The sequence below is a fragment of the Grammomys surdaster genome, unplaced genomic scaffold (assembly GCF_004785775.1).
Source record: "Grammomys surdaster isolate TR1022 unplaced genomic scaffold, NIH_TR_1.0 343, whole genome shotgun sequence".
Classification (NCBI taxonomy): Eukaryota; Metazoa; Chordata; class Mammalia; order Rodentia; family Muridae; genus Grammomys; species Grammomys surdaster.
The window spans coordinates 891,481-904,454 of record NW_021604762.1 but is presented as its reverse complement, the minus strand read 5'-3'; the positions used below and the strand labels follow the sequence as shown (position 1 = coordinate 904,454).

At 48.9% G+C, this 12,974-nt stretch overlaps 1 protein-coding gene across 1 annotated transcript in view; it reads right to left on the bottom strand.

The window, feature by feature from the left end:
* Positions 1-12,974, bottom strand: part of Plb1 (phospholipase B1) — a 102,966-nt gene that overhangs the window by 22,089 nt on the left and 67,903 nt on the right. Inside the window, exons 36-40 of the mRNA XM_028778987.1 lie at positions 11,704-11,785; positions 10,921-11,025; positions 9,489-9,584; positions 8,633-8,704; positions 3,506-3,571 (exon numbers count right to left, since the gene is read on the bottom strand). Of these exons, the coding sequence (XP_028634820.1) occupies positions 3,506-3,571; positions 8,633-8,704; positions 9,489-9,584; positions 10,921-11,025; positions 11,704-11,785 (421 nt within the window). The remainder of the gene's footprint in view (positions 1-3,505; positions 3,572-8,632; positions 8,705-9,488; positions 9,585-10,920; positions 11,026-11,703; positions 11,786-12,974) is intronic.

Below are 12,974 nucleotides of genomic sequence, written 5' to 3'. Positions count from 1 at the left end.
ACACACACACACACACACACACACACACTAGCACAGCCTTTCTATTCCTGACCTATCTACATTTGAATGGAGCCAGCAGCTACAAAGTAAGAGAGAAAACTGAATTGTTACAAAAAGCAGTCTTGCGAAGGATCCAGATTTCACACATCTAACACGAGAGAGTCTACATGTCTAATACGAGATATTTTCTATGTCTAACATGCTCGCTATGGTGGCTGTTATTAATGTTAAACTGATTGACATTAATTATGATGCTAGAGTCTAAACAACCGTCCGTTAAAATATTTTTAGAAAAATGCCAAAGTTTCGTAACTGCTAAGCCCGTGGCTGCTGCTTTGTTACAGACTGTTTTCCTTGTGCCTACTTAACCCTGAGCCATCAACCCCTCCGTTACAGAAACGAATGCCTGCCACCATGGACACTTTAGTCAACTGCCCTTGTCTCTAATACAGAGTGGATTTTCCAGGTGCCAGGAGAGTCGGGGTGTGGTGGTGGCGGGGGTGGTGGGGGTAGAGGGCACAGAAATGACAATCCAAAGGGAGCTCATGGAGAACTGACTTTCCCCAAACATGTGCACACTAGGGGTGCAGCAGCACCTCCCCACAATGTCTTGACTGATTTCCTCAGAGTGTGAGGGACTGCCTCCAAAGGCCATCTGAAGTTAGGCCTTCTTAAAGCAACCCTCCTGAGCAACTGAGGAGGAACTGTCAATCAAAACACAACTCTTACCTCAAAGGGATTAGGAGTTAATTTTCAGCAACTCCTTCCCCCACCCCCACCCCTGAAAAAAGAAAGAGGAAAAAAAAAAAGAGTGACCATGGCCTGGAGGCATAGATTTAGGCTGCCCCAAATAACATGTTCAATGAAGAAGTGGTTCTGTGAAGTTTTTATAGTCACAGAACAAAAGAAATACATTGATGGAAACGTTAGATGTCTGGGTTATGGTAAAGAAGGAAAATGTCCTTTCAGATGCTATTTGATGACATTTTTAGCTGTTGGGTTGACAGGAGCTAGTGGTCCATATGTTTAGCTAATATGGGATTTTTTTAAGTCTTCCCTAATAATCATGAGGATTTGAGTTGAGCACAGAATTAGAAAATGAATAGCTACTAAGAGGATTAAAGATAGCAGGAGATAATTTGGCCCTGGATCTGCAACATTCTAACCCTTTAATTCTCTACATTGGTGACATTGTGATCATTCAACCTTGAAGAATTTTCAACATAATCGTGGCTTTCCTGTGTGTGTGCTCGAGTGTGTGTGTGTGCTTCAACAACAGTGTCTTAAACATTTGTTTCATCTGGTAGATTAGTTTATTCCACGGGCCTACTCAGCAGATCACAGTGACGCCACCAGGTTGTTTACATGTTTCATGGGAGTTAAAAAAACAGGCAGATGGGAAAGTTGCACTTGGGAAATGTGAGTCTGCAAAAGAAAGTTCTAGAGCCACCAGCGTTATAGAAAACACTCATAGTCAACCATGTTCTATTGGGGTTGACACATATAGATCAGACCTGTCACAAAGGAGAGGACACTGTGCTGTGACCTTAACCGGGACTTCCCAGGGTACTGCCATCTTGCTCTATGTCTACCAAGAAGGTGCAGAATAACACTTTGTAACAAAGGTAGTGTTGATGTTGCCTACTTTAAGCAACAATCTATTAAAACAAGCACATGTCCTTTCTAAAGTTGGCCAACAGCTGAAGGAAAGATCCCTGAGACTGAAGATCCAGCAGAATAGGTCCTACCCACCCTGTTCACTACTACTTCCCATCCCCCACTCGGCATGGTAGCTGCTCATCTCAGTGTATGACAGGGAGGTGGGAAATAAACAAAAGAAGGATGCAGGGTTGACAAGACTCTTTCAGTCACACAGGAATTTGGTCACTGGTTCAAGCAGGACCTCCTTCAGGTTAAGTCAGAACCCAGAGAGCCTGAAGGCGACAGCTCCCAGCCACACTGCTGCAATAGTCAGGATGTCACACTTGACAGCCCCTTGGCACCTCCACAGAGGCTGCTCTCATAAGCTTCAGTTGGCTTATGAAAGGTCTTTCTTCTAGGTGTGGCAGTTCCTGCCTCTAATCCCAGCCAGCATTTAGGGGGCTGAGGCAGAAGGATCATTGTGAATTAGGGCCCAGAGATCATATTTCAAAAACCAAACGAAGACTTAAAAAGCTAGGTGTGGCAGTACACACCTGCAATCCAGGACTTGGGTGGTGGAGCCACGAGGATCAGGGTTCAAGGTCGTCCTGACTACTTAACAAGTTTAGGTCTACTGGGGCCATGTGCAATCCATTCTCAAAAGGGAACTTTCCCCCAGTCACTGATGCTGCACCTAGGGACATTTCTTAAACACATGTACCAAATCCTCCCAGGCCTTCCGTTCACTCTCCACGGGGACCCTAACCTCCATTCCCAAGTGCTCAGCTGTGTGGGCTAGCTCTGAGCACCACTTTGATCTCACCCCCTGCCCCCAGCCTCTGCACTCTCTCTGGCCCTCCACACAGCTGCCATCTTTTTGACCTGCATGTGGCATTTCAAATCTCCCCTTCTCAGGCAGGCTCAGCATCTAAGATGCATCAGTATCGGCCACTCTTCCCTTGGTTCATTGTTTTTTGGCCCGTCGTCTCTGTTCTCTGAGCAATGGCTGTCCCTGTCCTAAAGAATCATTTTAGCTATGTCCTAGATGCCTCAGCTCAGCAGATGGGACTCTGTAAAAGCTAAGTCCCATCTGTTTGGTCTACTCTAACTCCCTGAAATAGTGCATGACACATATTAGATGCTTACTAAACAGTTGTGAACTCTTTTGGGCCCTAACTACCCAGGTCAGGACCACAGCAGATGTTTCTCTGAATCCCCACCAGCTCTCAGCATGGATGTGAAATGTTTTGGTCTCTGTGGACCAGGCCTAGGTCCTTCAAGGTGTGGTTCAGGATCTGGGAAGCCATCTTTGGAGCATCAATCCTTAAAGCCACAGGGCTCTGAAAGCTCAGAGTGGGGCTTGATTGATTCGTATCCAGTAAGGCTGGGGGGTTGGCATGGATATGTGTCAGCTTCCTGTCAGGCCCCACCCTTGGCACAGAGATTCCTTCCCACTGAGTTTAGGGTTCCACCTTCAGGAAGTTGATGGCACTTCATGCCCCCTGCCCCACCCTCAACACTAATACCCACCTCCCCTTATCCCTGCTATCTCCATCTTATAACGCTAAGCTGTTTAATTAAAAACAACGTCTCTGAGGACAGCAAAGGTCAGTGCACACTTTTCCCACTGATCCCAGCACTTCCTCTGCTTGGCCGCTGACGTCAGGTAGGCAACTTGAGAACAAGTCAGGACAATCCTGGGGCCTTAGTTCCAGATTTTTTTTTTTTTGTACATTCCAATTCCCACTATGTAAGACGGGTATATTTGTGCTTAAACTAATAGTGAAATCTTCGCCATGCCCCAAGTCCTTGGCAGGTGGAACTGACTTGTGTCTGAGAGACATAGACATGAGTCAGAGGTTACCTCAGTGGCTGGCAAGGTAGGATACTTGTAGTTACTGTTCCGGAAGGTTCTCAGGAAGGGCTCGTTCTAGGAGGAAAGAGAAATTACACCAAGGTTATCTCACAGCATGAGGGCTGCAGATTAGCTCACCACCCTGTCTTCCAGGTTTATTTAACAGGGTTCTGCACTGAAGTGGAAAGAGCTGCGTAGACAGAACTTTAGTCCTTCCTGGAAGGGTTTTTGTAAAGGCTTGTTAGCCAGAGAGGCACAAATAGAAGGCTTAGAGAAAGTTCTACACATTCTGTGGTCTGGGCTTCATGAGCTCAGACTGGAGCAATTACAGTATTTTCTTCACATTTTTTTTTTTTCCTGGCAAAAGAGTCACAAACCAGGACCTTTCTTCCTGAAATTATCAATGTATTTTATTATCTGTCATTTTTCTCTGTATTCTTTGTGCTGTGCGTTACCCCCCTTTAAGTTGGCTTCCTGTTTTCAATCATTTCTTTTTCTCCCTGACAAACCTGTTCTCCAGGCCTCTGCATCTATCTGCTGTACAATCAGTGCTGATACAAGCCCTGTCAACATCCTCAGTCCTCCCAGTTGCAGGTGACCGGTTAATCAAAGATAGGAGGAGGGAGCTACCAGGGGGAACCAAATGAGGAGGAAATCCAACATGGTGTTGAAGTGAGGTCAACTTAAGACCTGGACTAGCAAGCCAGGCAGTGGTGGTGCACACCTTTAATCCCAGCACTTGGGAGGCAGAGGCAGGCGGATTTCTGAGTTCGAGGCCAGCCTGGTCTACAGAGCGAGTTCCAGGACAGCCAGGACTACACAGAGAAACCCTGTCTCGAAAAACCGGAAAAAAAAAAAAAAGATATGGACTAGCAAATACTGAGGTAGAGCCAGGCCAGGGGGCACTCGGTGAACATGCTTGTGCGGTAGAAAGACCAGGGCTGGAAAAAATGGAAACCAAACAGGAAGAGGTGAAGGGACATAAGAGGGGACAGACAGATCGTTGGGAAAGATGTCTTTAAAGATCGATTCCAAGTATTGTAAACTAAGTCTCCTCAGTAAACTCGGCTGAAAAAGGTTTTATTTTAGCTCAGGGAGGAGTAGGAGGAAAAAGAGAGGGGGAGGGAGAAGGAGAAGGAGGAAGAAGAAGAGGAAGAGGAGGGATAGAAGGAGGAAGAGGAGGAGGAAGAGGAGGAGGAGAAGAAGGAGGAGAAAAAGGAGGAGGAGGAGGAGGAAGAGGAGGAGGAGGAGGAGGAGGAGGAAGAGTTAAAATGATGGGGCCTGTCTCCCCTCTTCGTTTGAGTGGCAGCATTCCCATCTGAAGCAGAGACCAGCCATACTCAGGTGGCGTCACCAGTGCAAGACAGAGAAGCTTATAGTGGCTCACAGTTAATTGGGCTGTCTCTGATCAGAGTCCTCAGCATACCCTCCCCCCCCAGGAGGGCAGCCTGGGTGCCTTGTACAAAAGACAGACCTATAACTCTGTCCAGTTCCTGTGCCCAGAGCAGTGCTGAGGGGTGAGCAGCAGATTTGTCCTCCAGGCACAAGGGAGAAGGGTATGAGACACTCCTAAGCAATGAAGAACTGAAGACCTAGGTGTGTGTAATTTGCTGAGGGGCTGATGCAAGACTAGGGGACATACGTCCCTCAGGACAAGACTGGGTGTGGGTGCTAATTATGATTCTCCCTCCACAAAGAAGCCCTGGCTGGAGCTGGTACTAGTTAGCCAGCACAAGAGAGAAAGCAGAAGCCATAGACAATTTTCACCTTTCTAGAAGAACTTGGAGTCACACAAGTATTTATCTGATCATAAGATCTATTAGCTGGCGGAGAGGAGAGGGTGCTGAAGGGGTCAGAGGACAAAGGAACCTTGGAGTTCTGCCTTTGTTGGCTCTTGGTTGCTTGGTGCACGTGAGTCAGACTGGTTTAAAGGCCTGGGGTGGAGCTGACTTCCTGAGAGATTCCTGGCTGCAAGCCTGAACAGGTAGAAGGGACGCTGCCTGGTTTCTGTGGGCTGCTGTGGAGGCAGAGTCCAAGGCGAGAGCCAGCAGTTGAGTCAGCGACTGGTGAGCCAGGCTGCTGCAAGGCTAGATGAGAGCTTCTGAGAGAAGGAAGGGGTCTTTTCTCCTGGGCTCTGGGCTCTGGAGACATTTAATCCACCCCGCTTCACTGCTCCTCTTTTGGTAGGAGCAGTGATCTTATACCATATGCTTCCAAGGGAAAATGTGTTTTAAGGGTTTGGAAATTTAAGGTTGGTGTCTGGGAAAGGGAAAAAAAAAAAAACCTGGTGGAGTGAGAGACGAAGGAAGCCTGTGCTATGAAGTTCAAGGTGGGGTGGGAGGTGTTGGGGGTGGGGCGGAGCGACTCTAGAAATAGATCAACCTCGGTGAGAGGATGCATACTCGCGGAGAGACGACAATAAGACTGAGGCAGGAAAGTCCGAGAGGAGCCTTGTTTTCAGGGTTAGACGTGGGGATGCCATTGGGAGGTGGGAAGAGAGGCAATCAGGAAAAAAAAAAAGAAATGGAGGTGCTTAAGGCTTCTCAAATCCAGAGAGGAAGAGATTCCAAGGAAGAAGTTAACTGTGACAAAGGTCGAGAAGAAGAAAAGCTGAAAGCAGACAGAGCTCATTCTGCAGCTGACTCTGGAGCTAGGGAAGCAAGGGGCCAGAAAGACAGTTAATGTAGGGAAGGAGAACAGTCCACAGAACTAGTCAAGACACAGCCGTATGTAATTCTTCCAGCCTGCAAATACATCCTAAAACCAAACCATGGTGCACTGTGAAGTCCCCCTGCCTGGCATGGTAGAACATGTTAACAGTGAGGCTGGGGATCGTGGTGCGCCAGTGCGTGCGTGCGTGCGTGCGTGTGTGTGTGTGTGTGTGTGTGTGTGTGTGTACTGGAAGTATTCACTTCCAGCTTGCTGCCTGCCCCACCCCCACCCCGTCCTGCTTGTTGCTTCTATGTTTAGACACAGCCTGGATGAAAATATGTGCCGCCTGGCCCCTACCAGCTCACACTGAGATAGGATGGACTTCTGTACAGCTCTGAGGCACATGGCAGATGGCACCTGAGACACTGTGCAGTGAAGTTGGTCTGGTCAACAGATGGACCCTTTTGGAATGGGCTCCAAGGTTGCTTAGCAACAGCTTCTTCTGGGCTGGGCTTTTTAACAGGCTCTAAGAGGCTGGATCTCTCTCCCCGCCTTATCAATAGTTAGGTTAGGCTCTGTCCAGAATGGTGGAAGTAAGTTTGAGATTCTAGGAAGAGCATCACCCCCTTGTGGGGCTCCTTGCTTGAACTGGGACAGAGAGAGGCCTAATTTGCCTTGGGGCTCACAATGAAGGGAGTTTCCCTGACCCAGGGGGCTAGGTTCTCAATTTGGCAAACAATATATTTGTTGGGAGGGAGAGCTCATGATGGCTGAGAGTTAACACACTGGGGGGTGGGGGGGCGCTAATGGTTGATATTCAGGGTGGCTATCATTAAAGTCCTGAGGTACTCAATTATAGGCTGAGAGATGGCTCAGTAGGTAAAGCGTTTGCCACCCAAGTATGAAGACTGAATTTAGATCCCTAGAGCCCATATGAGAAGCCAGATGTGGAAGTGTGACCTGCAATCCTACAGCTGAGGAGGTGGAAACTGAGGACACATGGGACTCACTAGTCGGCCTGTCTAGGCAGATTGGTGAGCTCCAGGGTCATTAGGGGATCCTGTCTTAAAAACTAAAGTAAGGACCAATTGAAAACATCCAACATTACCTCTGGCCTCTGTGTGTGCATGCACGCACACCCGTACAAACAAGGGTGCACAGATATGGAAAACGAAATTATTGTGGTATGATGGTTGCTTTAAGTCCTCAGGCCCCTCCCTCAATACTGCTGGGTAGCCTCGGCAAGCAGCAGTGAATATGTTGACACATGGCATAGAGAGGCCTCACCCAAGCGCCTTTACCCAGCATCTGATCAACTGTTGTCACTCCAGGCACCCATGCACACTGATAATCACATGACTCAACTCTCTGTGCTTGGAGCACCAGACCCAGCCATTGGACCCTCTCTGCTACTGTAGCTCTTATCCCAAAGACAGCTGACAGGGAGCATGAAGCAGGATAAGGGCACCCCTTTTCTTGGGATCCCCAGCAGATATCCCAAGGGAGCTGCAAGCCTAGGCTGATGCTCTGCCTGCTGAGGAGGGTGGGAGAGGCTGGTAGCTGCCTGACCCAGGCTGGAAACCCAGCCTCCAGATGAGGTCAGGCACTCTGCTTTTATGACCACTAAAGGCTCCCTAGCCTTGGCCTTATTTGGTTAAAAAGCCATAAGACAAAACCAGAAACAGGAGCTGAAGGCAATGGGAACACGAACCTGCCCCCACTCCAGGACCGAAGTCACGTTTCACATATTCCTCCTTAAAAGGAGACCTGAGCTACCCCTTATGCCAGTTCAGGCTGGTCCTTTTGAGCCCTCCCTGATGGTAGCTCGGGCTGTCTCCCTCCGTGACTTCCACTGTGGCTCTTCTTCATGGGGAAAACATTCAGTCCAGGTTCTAGGTTCTAGTCCCTTTCTTGGCCTGACCACTCACATCCCATCTGCTCCTTCCTTTCATGCACTCCTGGCTTCTGCTGCCCAGGCTCCTTTCTCTGTGTGGACCCACCTTTATCATCCACCTCAAGGAAGCAGTTCCCTCTCCCTCTCTTCTAAGTCCATCTCTCAGCCTAGGGGCTGAGCAAGCCCCATTGGAGGAGGAGGAGGAGGGGGAGGGGAGGGGGAGGGGGAGGGGGAGGAGGAGGGGGAGGGAAGAGAGGGAGCGGAAGGAGGGGAAGGAGGGGAAGGAGGGGAAGGAGGGGGAGGGGAGTAAGAGGAAGAAGGGGGGAAGGAGGAGAAGCAGGAGGAAAGGGAGGAGGGGGAGAAGGGGGAGGAAGAGGAGGAGGAAGAGGAGGAGGAGGAAGAGGAGGAGGAAGAGGAGGAGGAGGAAGAGGAGGAGGAAGAGGAGAAGGAAGTGGAGGAGAAGGAGGAGAGGAAGGAGGGGAAAGAAAGGAGCAGGAGGAAGAGGAGGAGGGCGAGGAGGGGGAGGAGGAGAAGGAGGAGGAGGAGAAGGAAGAGGAGGAGGATAGGCAAAGCAGTCCCTCTCTTGTTACCTTGGTCGGGCAGGCCAAATTTATGAATCCTTTCGGGTCCAAAGTATCAGTTTTCTTTCCCAAGGGTTCAAGCTGATCAGGAAGAAAAAAGAAAAATACACCAAGCTTGTTTGTTTCTGTTGAACACTCCCTGGCAGCCTCCTGCAGCAGGAAGGCTCAGAACTTCGTTTTGACAGATGTTGGCAGCAGGGCTTCAGAGCAAGTCAGTTAGCTTTTCTGGAAGCTCAAAACATTTCTGAGGGGCTGTGCAGGGGCCAAAAGGAGATCATGTGGTTTCAACTGCCTAGCATAAGTAATGGTGTATAGAAAAGGCTGGACGAAGGGTTTCTGCTGGTGTGTTTGTGGTGTGTGTGTGCACGCGTGTGTGTATGTGGTGTGCATGCACATTTATGAGTGTGTGCCCATGCTTGTAGGTGCTCATAAGGAGGTCAGAGGACAAGGGTCTTTCTCTACTGCTCTCCACCTTATTTTTTGAGTAAGGCACTCTGACTAAACTTGGGAATGAGTGTGCTGTTCCAGCCAGCTCCTGGAATCTCTGTCCCATGGCACCGGGGTTATAGAGGAGTTCCCCCAGCTTTTATATGAGCCCTAAATATCTGAACTCTAGTTTACCCCCTGAGCCATCCCTCCAGCCCCCGAGCTGCATCCTTGTGTAGGCAGCAGCCTTTATCATATCCAAGAAGCACAGAGGACAACAGGCAGTGTAAGCTGGCCAATCGATCTCCAGGATCCCCTGTGGCTATGCTGTAAGACTTGCACAGATGTGCCAGCTGCTGATCCTCCAGGTCTAGCCTACAGTTTGTAGGGCTGGTGCCTTTCACTAGGATACTCTACCAAGAACAGTCCTTTATCTTACCATATTGGCCCAAAGGGCTCTTGCGAGCTGAGTGTGGAACTTCTGGTTTAGGAGGATGCAGTCTGGGGCAAAGAAGGATGTATCTGGATTCCCATTCTGAAAGAGATAAAACATACTCCCTCAAGGTCCCGTGAGGTTAGAGGGAGCTGTGGGCTCTGTGATCCTTGAGACTGATCACAAGATACTGTCTTCCCGTGGGAACCCCTGAGGAACATGACGGCATTCCCACAAATTAAATAGCTTTGGGTGACCTCAAGCCCGTACCTGGCCTCCACATTCTCCATACTTAATTCTAATAGTGCTCTATGTTTGGGCACATCTGTATAATGCCTAATTCATGCTGTAGCAAAGAAGCACATTTCTCAGTTTCTCCGGGGTGGGGGCTGGGGAGTCTTAGGTAGCATACTGGTTAATAATGACATCAACCCGACAGAATCTAGAATCCCCAGAGACACACCTCCCAGCATGTTGGTGAGGGATTTTCTAGGTTAGGTGAACTAGGGCAGGAGGACCAACATTGAATGGACTGGGGTACTGGACTACGTAGAGAGAGAAAGCTCTCCGAGCACCCACATTCCTGATTCTCAGCCTCCTGATACAATGGGACCAGCTACGTCATGCTCCTGCCGCCATGGCTTCCCTGCCAGAATACATTGTATCTTACAATGTATCTAAAATGTAAGCCAAAACAAACCTTCCTTTCTTCTTTAAATTGCTCTGCCAGGTATTTTGTTACTATCACGTGAATACTAAACTAGCAAAGGGTGGGAGGCCCCCCGCAGAGTTTCCTTCCTCATCCTCAGCCTCTACAATTAGGTAGAGAGGATTGAAGTGGGCACCAAGCAGGCCTGAACAGAGCGGGCCTCAGGATAGCTGGGCTCACTACTCCAGCTCGTCTCTCTGCAGCATCCGGACACGGCGCTCTGTTCTCCTTCCAGCTTCCCTGAAACTGGATAAGGTCTTGGGCTAAGGCATTACCTGCTCTGCCCACAGAGCTCTTCTGCGCTGAGAGGAAGTGCAAAGTAGCATGGCCAGTAGGTGGAAACACAGCACCAGAACTCTCCTTTATAACCACAGGGCCACGTGACAGAGAGACCACGTGTGGCCCCGAAGTCACTAATGTAGAGTTGGATACCTGGGAGTTCTGCCTGTCTTCTATGTCCTATCTGATTTTAAGAAGGATATGTCACATTTCTGCATTTTTGTTCTGTGAGGTTCATGGTGTCCCCAAAGACAGTCGTGGCAATCTTATCTGCGGGAAGCCTGCGATTGGATGTTAAATGTAGCATAGCATCTGCGGATCTCCCTGTGGCCTTCCCGCCTTATTCTCATGCCCTAAAGGCACATGCACTCCTGCCTTGGTTGTTCTCTTGCAAGAATGCCCACAGCAGTTCTTCCTCCAGAGCTCAAGATTGGGGGTGGGGGAGCATACCTCTAGGACGGGGAGGCTGGTGTTAAGGAGAAAGGGCTGCAGTACCACAGAGAAGTCCTCCCGGGTGTCGTAGCGGCCTGACTCAACCAGTTGGAGCATGATACTCTAGGAAGACACACACACACAAACAGCAGATTTTAACACAGGGTAGTGTAAGGGCAGGTGGCACATGGACTCTCTGTCCCCATCCGATTGGACAAGGAAGCTGACTCAGCCTTTCATATGATGTAAATGTTTTTTGACAGCAAATCCCATTCTACAGAATTTGGAAATGGGTTTTTTTGTTGTTGTTGTTTTTGTTTTGTTTTTATTTTGTTTTAAACCCAGCATCTCTAAAGGGCTGGGTAGAAAGTCCCACATAGAACAAAAAACCAGAGAAGATTCTCTAGAGCTCATCAGCTTCCTAGCCTGCAATCACTTTTTTGTGGCCTGTCTGTGGGGACTGGTATGAGAGTCAGGGTCAGAGATATGGGGAGAAGCTGGCTTCCAGTGTGGTTTCATAGGGCACCCCAGGCCTACTGGCTATCAATGAGAGTTCTCCTGCCACCCTGTCCTGCCACACTAGGGTCTCAGCCACACCAGTTTTGTCACCTTGGATGTCACTGGGGCCTTTACAACCAGGGAAACTGAGACCCTCAGCCAGGTTGGAGCAGAGAGAGCCCAGAATGGCTGACATCTTGCCCCATTTCCTTCATGACCTCCACTGCCTAGTGGGGGCTCTGGGCTGAAGTACAAGGAACACAGGAGGAGGAGGGCATCTTAAAGGGCTTCCCTCTGCCTTACCTGGTAGGATTTGGTGAAGGCCTCCAATCTCGCCAGCTCATGGGAATCCTCCCCCGGGGTCAGAACACAGTTGCACAGGACACTGTATAAAGGGGAAGCAAGAAGATTCATAGCTGAAGCCCCATTCAGGGACTGCTTCTGGCTACCCAAAGCTGGGAGGTAAACAGCGTTCACTCAAGCCCTGGTTTGGGAGCACAAGTGCCTGGAGGTTCTGAGGTACCTGTCCTAGGTACCAGAGAAAGAGATGAGAGGAGTCTGAAGCTGGAGTGAGTTCACTTTAATAAGTACCAGAATTGGATTTCAGAGGCTAGGCTGGTCACATGGTCTGTCGAGTAAATGAATTCAGGCAATGAGAATATTATGCTTAATTAAAAAACAAAACAGCCATGCATCCTCTAGTATTGAAGCAGGACACCAGGACTCTGATACTCATACCCTGAGAGGCCTCCTCCCATACTATCCAACTATCCAAACTCCTTTTCTTAGATTGTGAATTTCATACACACACACACACATACACACACACACACATACACACACACACATACACACACACACATATACACACACATACACACACACACATACACACACACATACACACACATATACACACACACACATACACACACACATATACACACACACACATACACACACACATACACACACACACACACACACACACACACACACATATATGTTAAAGATGACCTTTGGCTTATTTGGCTTATGATGGGGGCTAGATTCTAATAAACTCATGGTAAGTTTAAAATACTGTAAGTTAAAATTAATTTTCTGGGCTCAGTGGGTGAAGAGCTCACTGTGCAAGTGGAGGGGACCAGAGTCTGGAGTTCCAGAATCCTCAGAGATGCCAGCTGGGTAAAGCAGCCCAGCTGTGATTACAGCCCAGGGAAATGGAGTCAGAGGATCCCTGAAGCAAGCTGGCTAGTGAGACTTGCCGTAGCAGTGACCTCGGGATTTGACTGAGAGAGACTGCCTCATTGAACAAAGCAGAACAATAATCAAGGATGACCCCTGGCACATCAACTTCAGGCCTTCACAGGCACATAGACATGTGCATGTACATTCACACGTGTGTACTCTGACATACAAACGTGCATACATACACACATGCGATTATACCCCGCAGTGGGAAAAAGACTCGTTTGCTCTACCTACCAAATATTGCATCATAGCAGCCCCATACACCATAGCAGCCCCATACACCATAGCAGCCCCATACACCATAGCAGCCCCATACACCATAG